This window comes from Cololabis saira, chromosome 16 (genome assembly GCF_033807715.1).
Source record: "Cololabis saira isolate AMF1-May2022 chromosome 16, fColSai1.1, whole genome shotgun sequence".
NCBI classification, from domain to species: Eukaryota; Metazoa; Chordata; class Actinopteri; order Beloniformes; family Belonidae; genus Cololabis; species Cololabis saira.
In genome coordinates, this window is record NC_084602.1 from 730,340 (window position 1) to 745,323 (window position 14,984).

At 42.8% G+C, this 14,984-nt stretch overlaps 1 protein-coding gene across 5 annotated transcripts in view; it reads right to left on the reverse strand.

Moving 5' to 3' along the window:
- mipol1 (mirror-image polydactyly 1) overlaps nt 1-14,984 on the reverse strand; it is a 178,450-nt gene extending 163,466 nt beyond the window's left edge. For 3 of the 5 annotated variants that reach the window (XM_061743485.1, XM_061743486.1, XM_061743483.1), the window contains exons 1-3: nt 14,796-14,984; nt 4,435-4,535; nt 2,343-2,399 (exon numbers count right to left, since the gene is read on the reverse strand). In XM_061743485.1, the coding sequence (XP_061599469.1) occupies nt 2,343-2,380 (38 nt within the window). In that variant the 5' untranslated portion in view covers nt 2,381-2,399; nt 4,435-4,535; nt 14,796-14,984. The remainder of the gene's footprint in view (nt 1-2,342; nt 2,400-4,434; nt 4,536-14,795) is intronic. The other 2 variants (XM_061743487.1, XM_061743488.1) reach the window with 2 other exon arrangements.

The following is a 14,984-nucleotide window of genomic DNA, read 5'->3' on the forward strand; positions in this document are numbered from 1 at the left end:
TAATGGAACGTGACTGTTGATATTTATAAGGGAAAAAAGGAAAATAAAAAGGAAAAAAAAAAAAAAAAAAAACGGCCCATAGCGCGAGGCCCCTTGGGGCGCGAGGCCCCATGCGGTCGCACGGTTCGCACACCCCTTGCGGCGGTATGTATGCGTATATATATGTATGTATACTAAATATAGTAATAATGCACATATATATATATGCTTTAGGTTTTTACCGGCATGGTATCAACCATTAATATGTGTGCAGACAAAAAAACAATTTTTTTTTTTTTTTTGTCCCTCTGTCTGGGACCCTCCCCTGTCAATCGGGCCCTAGGCACATGCCTAGTTTGCCTTTGCGTTAATCCGGCTCTGGCGCTAAAGTATAGTAAAACTCTCATTTCATAGTCTCTGGCAGTGCTGGATGGGACGTAGCCAGTCAGTCTACAGTCATCTGGTTCCAGCTGTTTTTGGCCTCATGAATACAATGTAGTTGTACTACAACACGGCTTCATTGTTACATCAGGACCTCTAAATGATCACGAACGATTGTCAGCTGCTGACTGTTTTCTCAATAGCAGCAACAGGAATAACAATAATTTGTCAAAGACTAAAGACGTTTTTGTCCATCTTCTTCAAAGTCAGGATGATTTTCTTATGAAGACATTCATAAGTAATATAAATAAATTCAACATTCTAGAGATCCACCTATCGATCTGCAACCGATCGGTATCGGCCGATAAAGCCCCTCTGGCATTCATCGATGAAATATTTACGAATGCAGCCGATACTATGGATCCAAGCTGCTAACGACGCGTTTAAACCCGATGTCTACAACAGAAGGCGGCTGATGATCAAAACGTATAAATCCATTACCTTATCATGTAGTTCTTTCTTTTTCTTGCTGATGTTTCCATCATTTATAGGGCTCTGTTACAGGTGAGTTAGTGTCGTTGGTGTGAGCTCCTTTCCTTTCTCTGCCTTAGAGGCAGCCAACTTTGAAAACTCAATATACTCCTTGACACGAGAAACTTTCAAATGTCTTATCAGCTTCGTTGTGTTGAAATTTTATTGTAACATATCTCCTCGTGGTATCTCTTTTGGACACACCTTGCAAACTGAAAATTTGCTGTTCTTTTCGGACATTGTAAAACTCCCATCTGGCGATGCCATTTTCAGTGTTGAATGCTCTGTAGAGACGGCCACGCCCCCTTAGCAGACCTGGGTCTGAGATCTGGGAATGCACACGGGGCAGCGGTTTGTTCTTGTAAACGGGATCTGATCGTCCTGCTTTGAACTATTATTTTTAGAACGCCAATCAAAATCGATAGGGAGTTATACCAAATTATTTACAGTCACATCCAAAGCCTTATGCAGGATGACAATCGTGTCAGTCGGCTTCACGAGGGACATGTAGAGTTCTACTGTGAAGAGTTGTGCTTCACTCACAAGAGTTTCCTGGGTCACAGGCAGCGGATGCTATCACTAAAGCTTTCATAATTCATTTTTATTTTAAGATTTAATTGCTTTTTCCACAACAAAACTAAGGTTTATGGTTTACAACTTGTATCAACTCTAAGAGAGTGACACATTTACTGTGTCTGTGTTGGTGCACATGTTGTGTTGTACACATAATTACTGCCACAGGAAAGCTCAAGCTAGTAAGCTACACGTACTCTTTGTAAGCTGAGTCTAAGTCGTCTCTGAGAGTCTCTAGAGTCTGAAATATTGCACATTTCCTCAGCCTGTAATAAAACAGACAATTCATGATACTTTTTTATCTCCTAATTTTGATACCTAATAATACAATGTCAAGTGTTGTGTACATGGGACAACAATATTGACGAATATTTATGGATTTCATACTGTGATTGGCAATATCGGGATCAGCAGATACTGCTTTTGGTGATCGGCCCTCAAAATCCTGATCGGTGCATCTCTATTCTGGAGTATATTACTATTTTACTCTATTTTTAATTTATAGGCGCAATTTGCAGATTGACAGAAGTATGTGATTTTGTATAATTTTACGTACAGGTTACCATTGTACCTGGTATGGTTAATAGTCTTGTACGTTGTGTAGTTTTATGTACTTCTGGTACCTTTTATGTCTAAACACACTTCTGTAACACCAGAATATTACTGTTGGGATCAATAATAAGTCTAATCTACCCACACACCCGGGTCTAGAGATCCAGAACCACAGATCAGATCAAGAACGGATCAATTCTGTCACGCCCTATGACCATGATGATGACACCCCATTGTGGGTACAGAAGACCATGACCCTCCTGCCCCCCCTGTAAACACATCTACACCTACGATAACGGGTGTGATTGACTCGTGTTTGGTCTTACCCGCTGTCTGAACGGCTGCAGAACTTCTTTGGCTTCATCACACAGAGGACACGGATCCTACAGAGACACAGAACCTGCTCATCCACGCTGGTCATGTGACCTCCACCACAGACACAGAACCTGCTCATCCACGCTGGTCATGTGACCTCCACCACAGACACAGAACCTGCTCATCCACGCTGGTCATGTGACCTCCACCACAGGACTTGAAATGATAAAATGTCTCGTTCTCAACACCTGATGTGTTTGTGTTCTATGGTGAATACAATCTGGGTTCATGAAACCTGTCAATCAGCATTAACAGAGCTGTAATAACACTACAGATAATACAGTATTACCATCTTACAGAGATGCAGACAGTGATGGTGCAGAGATGATGTGACAAACATGTTACTGATTCTGATCCTGATATGGATCAGAGTTTTCCGGCCTGATCAGCATCCTGTAGTGTTGTCCCGATCACGTCATTTTCAAAACATCGGTATCGGGCAAAAAAGTATCGGACATACTGTTAGGGCTCGGCCGGGTGGTCTTTCCTCCGCAACCCGGTCCCGCTGGGAGCGCGGAGTCGGTGCAGCGTGGCCAGAGAAGCTTGGCGCGCGGCGGCGAGGACGAGCCGGGCAACTCGCGCTCTGAGCCACCGCTGCAGCTCAACACCAGTTCCTCTTGTTTGTTTGCTTGTTACTCTGTGCCGTATGATTTTGGAGTTCCCTGTGAGTAGCTAAGGTTTTTTGTACATCTCTCTGTGGATTCCCTGTGGAAGTTTTTTGTGTTTTAGAAATTAAACTACGCCGTGTTTTTGGCTTTTGACATGTATATATATAGATATATATATATATATTATTACATTATAACATGTTTATATATTATTACATTATGATGTATTTATATTATGACATTATAACATGTGTATATATATATATATATATATATATATATATATATATATATATATATATATACACACACACACATGTTATAAGGTAATAATATATGTATATATGTTATAATGTAAATATAAATATTACTAAGAATACTATAGAAATATTGATTTAATATAAATACCATGTCATAGCTATCTGTTTCTTGTTATTTTCATACAAAAGTACGTTTTTCAATGTTTATAATTATTCACAAGTATGCAGTGTCATAACTACATCTCTGACGTTCATAACAAACCAAACTGTTTGAAAATCTGTTTAGAATTGAGCAAGTTAAGGTTGTTTAAGCAGTAAATGCACCATTAAACACAATGTTATGAGTGAGCGAGCTCTCCTGTGGCAAGATGGCCGCCGTGTGACGACGCTGGAGACTCCGCCTTGAGTCATCTAGCCTTTATATATATCTATGATCTGAACAACCACACTTGGTTCCTACGCTGGTGTTACGGTCTAAAGGGTCCGTCTCTGAACAACCACACTTGGTTCCTACGCTCTGCGTGACATCATTACAACACAGTGACAGAAAACTATAACAGTCCCGATGAATATCTGCTGCTATTCATTTCATGCTGTTGAGAATTCTGCACTAAGGTTAAGCTAAAATGTATTTTAATTTTCTTATTGATTGCGAGTTTGGCTGGATGTCATTCAACTTTTGAACCCAGTAGGTAAAACTACCTCCTTTGAAGTGAAAATTATTTATTTTTGTTATTGCACTATTCCACACTTTTTGTTTTAGTTTACAATTTCACGTTTCTACATTTTGTGGCACCAGAGCTGATAAGCTTTGTTTTGATCCACTGATGATCAGTGAAAAGAAATATATGTCCATGTTGGAGAGAATGGACAATAAAAGAAACTTGGGACAATTTGAGTTTTAGTCCACTTTTTTTTTTTTACTTAAGTCATTGCCAAAATGTATCTGATCGGGAAAAGGCATCAGAATTGTATCGGGTGCCAAAAAAAGTGATCGGATCGGGAAAAATCGGGATCGGCAGATACTCAAACTCAAGTGATCGGAATCGGATCGAGAGCTAAAAAATACTGAAAACCCTAGCATCCTGCGCAACAGTTTTATTGGAATTTCCATAAATACTACAGTACAGGTACTACAGGGATGCTGAGGCAGAACAGAACAGAGGAGGCGTTACCTTGGTGAAGAGAGTGAGAGTGGGTAAAGTTTGGGTTGAGAACAGTCTGAGGAGTCGTAGAGCTGAAGGTCGGTTCAGAGTCCTGAGGACAGACATTTCATCTGAGAACACAAACACAAACAGTTACTGACCTGCAGCAGTGGCCAATCACAGCCCAGGACCAGGCAAGGGGCGGGGTTTTTCCTGAAACACGCTGAACCGTACGGGACAGTGACAGTGACAGAGCTGACGGAGGTCCACATCATGGTCAGAGCTGGTGCTGCAAAGTCACTGATATCCCCATAAACACGAGTGTGATCCACCGTGGCGGTGAGGAATGTTTTAACAAGAGCAAAGCAGATGGATACTAGGGGTGTAACAATATATGGTGCCACGAAATTTCGCAATACAAAAACGTCACGAAACGTGTCGTGGAGGTGACAAAGTGTATCTGATATTGGGTTATTAATATTAATCTATTGTGTTGACTAGTAACGCACATCCGACCGCGCCTCGACCCGCGGACCAAAATCTGACTCCGCTCAGAAGAAACTAGTACCGTTTTGGTCCCGATCACGGGGCTCTTGCAGGGTTTTGAGCTCTGAACTTTTACTTATACAAGGCTGGTGTAGAGTTAAGCCTTACCTTATTAAATGAAACCTTTTTAGTAGGATAAACACGGGGACAACTTCTGCTGAGTTCCAGTGTACTTTAATGTCCCTCAACAGTGTAGGATTTTAGAACATCAACACAGCACCTAGTGCCGTACTGTGGCGTATCACTCCGCCCAATCTAAAACAGACTAATCACTACAGATAAACTGACTAGTGTCATTATAGTCCCTGATTTACATCAGAATATAAAGAATATATTTATAAAATAATCAACCCTGAATTACCAAAATAACCTTCTTAACAAAAATAAATCTCCTCTTACACTTATAAGGTGAGCATGAATCAATCTTTTTTATGATGTAAAATTGTATGTATTTATTTACTTTTATTTATTTATTTAATTTTAGTTGTTACATTTCTGGAAAAGATAAAAGTCCAATCATACATGAGAGAAACTATTCAGTTTGTGGCCAAATATTTGTACTTGTATGAAACTGAAGATGCATAATGCAAACCTGACATTTACTTTTAGTTCAGTTTGTGGAAAATGGTTGGCCTGGCTTTCTCTTTAAAACTTAAACAGTTATAAAGCATTACAAACTGTAACAATAGGGCAAACGCACAATATTGTTTTGTATTTTGTGTCTTTCAAATAAAAGACCTTTTTGATCTTTTTGTCCTTGTTTTAATCAGGACTATTTACTATTTATTTTTCCTTCTTTTTCTTTTCTTACTCGTTCTTTGTTGTTACATATATTTTTCTTTCGTGTTTGCTTCTTTTTTGGGTGGAAATGCTAGAAAGCATTTGTTATAGAAAGTTTAAATAATAATAATGTGAAGGTTAAAGGGTAGGCATTTATAAGCTCAGAGCTTCAGCCTACTCCTTTTCGATCCAAATGATTACACGACATGTTATGAATGAGTGTACTATATTGAGCACGTGATCGAAATAAATAAATTGAAAGACAATTTTTTCCAGTCATATGTTCCTCATTCAAGGTTGTAAAAAAAAATACTGCTATAATATGGTATTGTTATCGTGACCTCAATATCGTGTATTGTACCGTATCGTGAGATTAGTGTATCGTTACACCCCTAATGGATACTCGTTCCACCTGCAGAGATCCATGGATCTATTATAAAACTGGATGGGAGATTGAAAATGGCCGCCCATTCATTTCAATGCATTTTGCTCAGCGGCGCATACGCTGAAAAAATCTCTGACTTCCGGGTTTACTTCCGCATACACGGGCCCATAGAGCATGCGCAGTTGAGTCACCTCCCATGATGCTCTGGGGCCTCCCATCATGCCCCGGGGCAATGACGCGAGTATTAATATAATATGTATTAATATAATATATTAATTAATGTATATTATTACATGTATAGTATTACATATAGTATGAATGTATTAATATAATATAATTACATAATATATATTAATATAAAACATCCGTGGAATGCACGGACACGGCTGTGACGTCAGCCGTGACGTCACGCCCAGAAAGAGACTTTTCTTTGACTTTTCTGGCCGTTATTAAACATTTTTGACGGATATAAAGTCCATGACTTAAAAATATAGAATACAAAGATTAGTAATTGGCGGTGATTCCAGCTGGAGGTTCCTGTGAACAGTTTTAGAGGCTTCTCTTTTACTATTGCGGTCTATGGGAAAAAAGCTTTCTGGGCCCCATGGGATTTTTTGTTGCAGTACCGCGGCTGACCACTGGAAAAAAATCGGCGTGCCTGCTGAGGGCGAGACCGGGGGGCTGCAGAGATCCCACCACCTGCAGAGGCCCCGCCTGCAGAGGCCCCGCCTGCAGAGGCCCCGCCACCTGTAGAGGTTCCAACCACAGAATGAACAGAAGAACTGGACAAACACTGATGACGGCTAGCCATTTGACATGATAAAACACAATTTAGCAAAGTTGAGATTTAATGAAATTGTATCTGATGAAGTTTAGAAAATTCTCAGTACAGTTGTCATGTGTATGAAATCTAAATATGGAGACCAAGAATGGTTTAGTTCCAGACTGTAAATATGTGTATTTTTACAGTAACATTCAACATTTTAACCTGGAGGTCAGTGTAGATGAGCTCACTGTTGGATCCAGATCCTGGTGGTCAGTAGAGGAACTGCAGGTTTGGATCCAGACCCTGGTGGTCAGTGGAGGAACTGCAGATGAGGATCCAGACCCTGGTGGTCAGTAGAGGAACTGCAGGTCTGGATCAGACCCTGGTGGTCGGTAGAGGAACTGCAGGTCTGGATCCAGACCCTGGTGGTCAGTAGAGGAACTGCAGGTCTGGATCCAGACCCTGGTGGTCAGTAGAGGAACTGCAGGTCTGGATCCAGACCCTGGTGGTCAGTAGAGGAACTGCAGGTCTGGATCCAGACCCTGGTGGTCGGTAAAGGAACTGCAGGTGTAACAAGGTTACAATTTACAGTTTATTTTTGTTGATGAAACTCCACCAAATCTTTATTTTATTATATTCAGTCAATGTTACTGTTCTATTCCAACTGTGTGTATACCTGTACTGTCACTTTAAGAGTGAGCTGCATTCCCGAGCTCATGACGTCACACAGCTGCGTCTGCTCCTCAGTTTTGCAGGTATGCTGTGTGTTCCCGTCAGAGTTCATCTTTTTTATTTCGTTTTCTTAACAGTGCTAAACAACAGTGTTGGACTATTGGACTAATATGATTATGAATTCATGACATATGTGAGTGGGTGAACATTTCTCTTGGGCCAGTAAAGGGCCGAAGCCAAGCCAAAGTTTATGCTGCATGACTCCAGACCAGATAACAGACTCCATGGGGTTTACGACACCTGGGAGGGGGGTCAGACGCAGTATAGCCCCCACAAACCCAGCAGGGTTCCTGCCAGACCTGAGAGGGGGAACAAAGGAAAAGCCAACGCAAAGGGACCAGAGAACAGACTCCCTGGGGTTACGACACCAGGGGGGTTCAGACGCAGTGGAGCCCCCAGGAAACCAGTCCGGCGAGTCCTGAAGGGGGGGGACTGTCCCTCACAGTAAAACCGCCCGCAAGCCCAAAAGCGGGGAGCACCCAATCGCTGGCCAGGGGCTGGTGACGTCACGCAGCCCGCGGAACTCAAATTCCCCTTCCTGCCCAGCGCTCGCTCTCTCTCCCTCAGACAGCGGACCGGACAAGACGTGCCTGCCGACCGAGGCAGCCGCGGCCTCATCTACCCATTTATTCCTGAGCGCTGCGACGAGACGGGGGGGAGCCGCTTCGAGCCTGGAGTGTCCGGCGGAGCGTAAGACCCGTTACCACGGAGCGCACTGCACTCCCGACTTTCTCTCCTTTCTAATTTCTCTCCCCGCTCTAAGTTCTCTCCCGAGGAGGGCCTGATCCTCCGGTCAGTCTGCCAGCTCAGCCCGAGGAGCACCCAGCCACCTGTGTCCGTGAGGCCCACGCGCTCATCAGCGCACGTCCGACGAGTGGACCAGACCCCGCGCACACCGAGAGGCCGTGATAGGCTCCGTGACCAGGGCGGGATCGCCCGGCTGCTGCACGCTGCACGCTGCACCCCTGTCTTTTTATTTCTTCAGAGTCGAAGGAGAAGAGAGAGAGACGAGAGACTGCTGGGACTGAAAGCCGAGAGAAACGAGGCCGCATCGGACTGGAACCCCCGACAGAACCTGCAGCCCAGATCCAGAATCCAGAGGAGACGTGAGGCTGGGTTTGGGCGATCAGTCAGTTAGAACGGTGTAAAAGCTGAATTTATGTTTAATGAGATTACCGTATGCGTATTACTGTACATTATCATTATTGTGTTCGTTATTGTGTTTATTATTGCTTTGATTCCTTTTACCTTCCATGCATTTAACATTTAACTTTCATTTCATTTTTATTGATTGTTGTTTTTCTTAATTAATGGTTTTATAATGATGTAGTGTGCCATCAGGATTTTATTTGGGTATTTATTTACACCTGCTTTGATACCCGTATGTAAATAAATTCTGATTGATTTTTAATGAGTGGTTTCTGTTGTTTCATGCAATTTGGTCACAATTGGTTTGTTTGACAGAGCTCAGAGCTCGAACTGCACGCCTTCAATTACTGTATACTAGGCAAAAACCTTAATTTCTGAGACTGATTTTCTGCTGTTAAAAGTTATCATTTCCCTGGATTAAGGCCCAGGGTGGTGCCCCGAGGATTTTATTTATCATATTGGTCATTCAATTTGATAAATAGTCAACTTTATTAATTATTAATAATTATTAATAAAATTATGAATAACCCTTCGATAACTGGACAGCCAAGCTACCTGAGTTGCACAACAACAGTATGCAACCATAATGATTTCAGTAAGCTTGTGATTACACAGAGGTGCATTAGAGTTGAATGTGAAGTCTGTAAATACACTTTTGCAACAGTTATAGGACACGTGTATTTTTCGATTCTACAGGATTCCATGCGGTTTGCAGAGCGGGTGTTTATGGAGACTACATATTCACACTGTTGTTTGTTTATTTTGTGACTGTACAGGTATGTTTTATTTCGTTTTGTTATGCATTGGCATTTTATATTAATTACAATTGGTATGTTGAAACTGATGTGTGTGGCTAATTATAATGTTTTGTTCATGGTTTTCAAATATGCACTTTTGCTGTTAGTATTGAGAATGTATCAGATGCAATTACAAAGTGCATATTTCCTCAGTTTTGCTGGATTCTCTGAGAGCAGGATTCCATGCGGTTTGCAGAGCGGGTGTTTATGGAGACTACATATTCACACTGTTGTTTTTTTATTTTGTGACTGTACAGCGCCACCTTACCACCACCAGTAAAGAGCAACCAACTGCTACCTGTGGTCCGACTGTCTTCTTCTGACCAACCAGAACACAACGCAGAGGCTATCAGGGGTTAACGGTTGTGCAGCCAGCCATTTAGACTGTGTAGTAGAGCTAGGCACACCCGTTACACAGGTCTGGATCCAGACCCTGGTGGTTAGTAGAGGAACTGCAGGTCTGGAATCTTGCACATAAATCCTGATAGTATGGATGAATATTGAGATATGATATATTCTGGTGCAGGTTTGCAACAATTCAGCATGATTTATGTTTTTTTAGGAGTTAATCTGCTGTGTTTCCCAAAGACATTTGAGTCTGAATCCATAAATCCTTTAATATCAAGCAGCCAGATCTTTATCAAGATTTTTGATGATTTCAGAGAAGAGTTCAAGCCAGCGGTTAAATCACATAATGATCATTACTAAAACGTATTATCAGTGGCGGCTGGCCATTAGAGGGCGCTAGGGCGCCGCCCCCATCAAATCAAGAGAAGAAGAATAAAAGAATAAGAAAAAAGAAAAGGAAAAAACATGCTGTAAGATACATATAATTATTAAAATGTGTTATTTCGGTTTGTGGGTGACTGTCAATAGTAATTAAATGTTGATTAAATATTTATTTGGTTACAAATTTTTTTTATTTTATTTACTTCTGGAAGTAAGGGCGCCAGTCAAACAGAATCCAGTTTCAGCTCTCCAACATTTGATAAGCACGTGACCTGAGGATCTCTTTTAATTGGTTTGAATTAGATGGTAAAGGGACGCAGTCCCAGAAACTCAGTTATCAGCAACCAATCAGCGATCAGTATCGTGACGTACTCGTATGTTGTTGTTTTAATCTAATGTGATTGGACAATTCATTCCCCGTCTTTTTTAGAAAATCAAACTGAACTACACAGACCAGATTTTTATGTTTGTTTTAAACAGGTTAAATAACACTTCCCTTTGAAATAATATTTTGTTGATTTTGTATATTATCAAATATCTGAAATAAAGGAACGTTATCTTTTCAAATAATATAAATTCCAGACAGAACAATGCAAATGTAAATGTTTTTCTTCTGTCTAATGTGTAAAATAAACTGAACCCAAACCAGGAAGAAAAAAAACAATATAAGATAACATTGGACTTGTTGAAATAATAAACCCCTACTTTATGTTCAGTTTTCTGTTTCCACTGCAACAGAACTGAACTGCTTCACTAAAACTTATGTATGGAAGCCCATAGGGGACTTTATTCAAATGCAAATGTAATTCCACAATAGCATTATAATTTTCCACATATGCATGAGTTATTTGGGACAAAAATGAAATTAAAATGAAATAAGCGTAAAAAGATTTGTGTGTCTGTATTCAGATTTGTGTGTGCGTAAAAAAGATTTGCGTGTCCGTATTCACATTTGTGTGTGCGTAAAAAGATTTGTGTGTCCATATTCACATTTGTGTGTGTGTAAAAAGATGTGTGTGTCTGTATTCATATTTATGTGTGTGCAAAAAATCAGCTGGGAGCTCTCGATTGGTTGTCTTTGTACACGTGGATTTTGACACACTTCTGCCGCGGCAAATCTGTAAAAACAATCCATGTGTAAAATGATTTGTGCGTCCGTAACTTTTCCTTTGCCCTGAGCTCGGACTCACAGGCTCACGCCAGGCTACAGTAGCAATACAGCCTTCACCCCACTAGCTGGCGCGTAGCTCTCAGTCAGTACGTTTACATGCAGCAGTTCGTAATGATAAACATTTGTATGTAAATAAAAAAGTTGTACCCCAAATTCTGCTGTCAAACACATGAGTCTGATAAATTATTAGGGTTAGGATTGTTTTTATGTGAGTAAGAAATTACGTAAGAAATGTACCTTTTACGTCTCATTTATTCATTCACACACGCACTAATATACTTGGGAAACAGTGAGGCACAAAATATAATATTTTATTTTCTCAGATGGCAAAAATAAGAACTTTATTGATCCCACATAGGAGTAATTCATGTTATATCAGCTATAAAGAACAAGGTAGTGCTGAAAAAAAACAATAGTCTATCCCCCCTCACAAAAATAAGAATAGAGAAACATATTTTCTCATCAACAAAACAAATTTAAATTTTTTCAAATAACAAAATGACACATTTGAACCATTTTTCAAACAATTAAAGAACTGAAAAAATCTGAATAATTGTTCAAATATGTTATTTTGTTACTTGAAAATTTTAAAATATGTTTATGTAAAATATGCTTTGTTGGTGAGAAAATATATTTTGTCATTGTACCAAGCTGGTAGCTAACCGTGACTTCTGTGTTATGTAGCCTCCTGACCACCTTCTACTCTCCATCATCCAGTCTGTTCTCTGCACTCACATCACTGTCTGGTTCAGATCAACCACCAAACTAGACTGGACCAGGTCCAGGACCAGGACCAGACCCCTCACACCCAGGACCAGGACCAGGACCAGGACCAGGTCCTTCTACTCTCCATCATCCAGTCTGTTCTCTGCACTCACATCACTGTCTGGTTCAGATCAACCAAACTAGACTGGACCAGGACCAGGACCAGACCCCTCACACCCAGGACCAGGACCAGGACCAGGACCAGACCCCTCACACCCAGGACCAGGACCAGACCCCTCACACCCAGGACCAGGACCAGGACCAGGTCCTTCTACTTTCCATCATCCAGTCTGTTCTCTGCACTCACATCACTGTCTGGTTCAGATCAACCAAACTAGACTGGACCAGGACCAGGACCAGACCCCTCACACCCAGGACCAGGACCAGGACCAGGACCAGACCCCTCACACCCAGGACCAGGACCAGACCCCTCACACCCAGGACCAGGACCAGGACCAGACCCCTCACACCCAGGACCAGGACCAGGACCAGACCCCTCACACCCAGGACCAGGACCAGGACCAGGACCAGGACCAGACCCCTCACACCCAGGACCAGGACCAGGACCAGGACCAGACCCCTCACACCCAGGACCAGGTCCAGGACCAGGACCAGACCCCTCACACCCAGGACCAGGACCAGGACCAGACCCCTCAAACCCAGGACCAGGAGCAGGACCAGACCCCTCAAACCCAGGACCAGGACCAGGACCAGGTAACGGGCAGGTAGCATCTCTGCAGAACCCTCACACCCAGGACCAGGACCAGGACCTGTACCGGTCCAGGACCAGGACCAGGTCCAGGACCAGGACCAGGTCCAGGTCCAGCACCAGGACCAGACCCCTCACACCAAGGGCCAGGACCTGTACCGGTCCAGGACCAGGTCCAGGTCCAGGACCAGGTCCAGGTCCTTCTACTCTCCATCATTCAGTCTGTTCTCTGCACTTCCATCACTGTCTGGTTCAGATCCACCAAACTAGACAGAACAGACTGCAACGGACAATCAGGTCTGCAGAGAGGATAACTGGGACTAACCTCCATCTATCCAGGACCTGGGCCGGTCCAGGACCAGGACCAGGACCAGGTCCAGGACCAGACCCCTCACACCCAGGACACAGTCTGTTCCAACTCCTCCCTTCTGGACGGCGCTACAGAGCTCTGTACGCCAAAACCTCCAGACACAAGGACAGTTTCTTCCCCCAAGCTGTTGCTCTGATGAACTCTGAAGCCTGAACTCATAGGCTGTGTCCCAATTCAGGGTCTGGTCCTTCTGAGGACGCGGTCTTCGTAGGCCACGCCTTCGAAGACCGCGAAGGCCACACCGAAGGCTGGACGGACGCTAGTGAAATGAGACGGTCTAGCCTGTGGGGGATTTCCTGGTTGCGTCACCAGCTGTTCCCGCCCTTGTCCAACGTCACTAAACAAAGTAGAAAGAAAGAAAGGAAGGAAGGAAGGAAGGAAGGAAGGAAGGAAGGAAGGAAGGAAGGAAGGAAGGAAGGAAGGAAGGAAGGAAGGAAGGAAGGAAGGAAGGACGGACGGACGGACGGACGGACGGACGGACGGACGGACGGACGGACGGACGGACGGACGGACGGACAGAACCAAAAAAGTAGAAATGGAACCAGAAGTTTTGTTTTTGTTGTTTTTCGTTTTTCATTTTGTTGGAGGAGGAAGAGTGGCGTGTCCGCCGGCGCTGGCGGAAATAATATATTTTTCTGAAAAAATTTGAATCTGAAAATATTTTTCTGGAAATAAATATTTTTCTGACTGTGCGCAATGAATCTTGGGATATGGTGGGCCGCGGAGGATACAAACAATGGATCCTTCAAACAGCGGGAAAAGAAGGCTGCATTTGTGGGCTGCATTTGAAGGAGCCTTCGAAATGGGACAGCCTTCGGCGCGCCGCTGTGACGTAATCGGCTTTCAAATCCAGCCTTCGAAGGACGCAGCCCCTGAATTGGGACACAGCTATAGAGTCTCAGAGTAATCAATCACTGCGCAATAATAATAATAACAATAATAACAATAATTTATAACAACACTATAATATGCTGTAACAATGCACCTTCCAATAATCACATCTATTGTCATTCTCATTCTGCTGCACCTTTCAGTTTTTAAAAATTGTATATATGTTATTTAGAGCCGTCATTACCATGTCTACCTCATACTGCTGCACCTTTCAGTTTTTTTATTGTATATATGTTAATACGTCCCACATTTGTTTATTTACTGTTTGCTATTTTTTTAAATTTGGGTACAGTGAGCAAAATAACCGGAGTGAAATGACTTGTCGGGCATGCTGAAACTAATAAAGCTGATTGTGATTATTGTTGGTAAGATTGCTGTGTAGAAGAAAAACGGCGCCCCCCGGCGGCCACACAGAGAACTACACTTCCGCGCTCTCTCACTTTGGCTTCTCTGTTTGTGGGACAAACGTGGTTAAATCTGATACATTTGCGGGGCTTTTTCTGAGAGCAACCGTTTAAAACTGCACGTTAAACAGAACAGTACAGAAGCATTTGGACCGAAGCATAACCTGCCGGAGCTGCTCAGTCTCAGCGGAACTCACCGAGTTCCGGCCCAAAGCTTGGGTTCCGTGTCACGTAAATCCTCTGTCTCTCAAAGCTTTCAGACCAATTTGAAGAAGTCCTGCTGAATTTGAAGAGGTTTGGATGAGTTTGAAGGAGTTCGGAGTGAAACGGAACAGCTCGTCTTCTTCTGCAGCTTCTGCTCCGCCGGCCGCGCTGCCGCCGCCTGG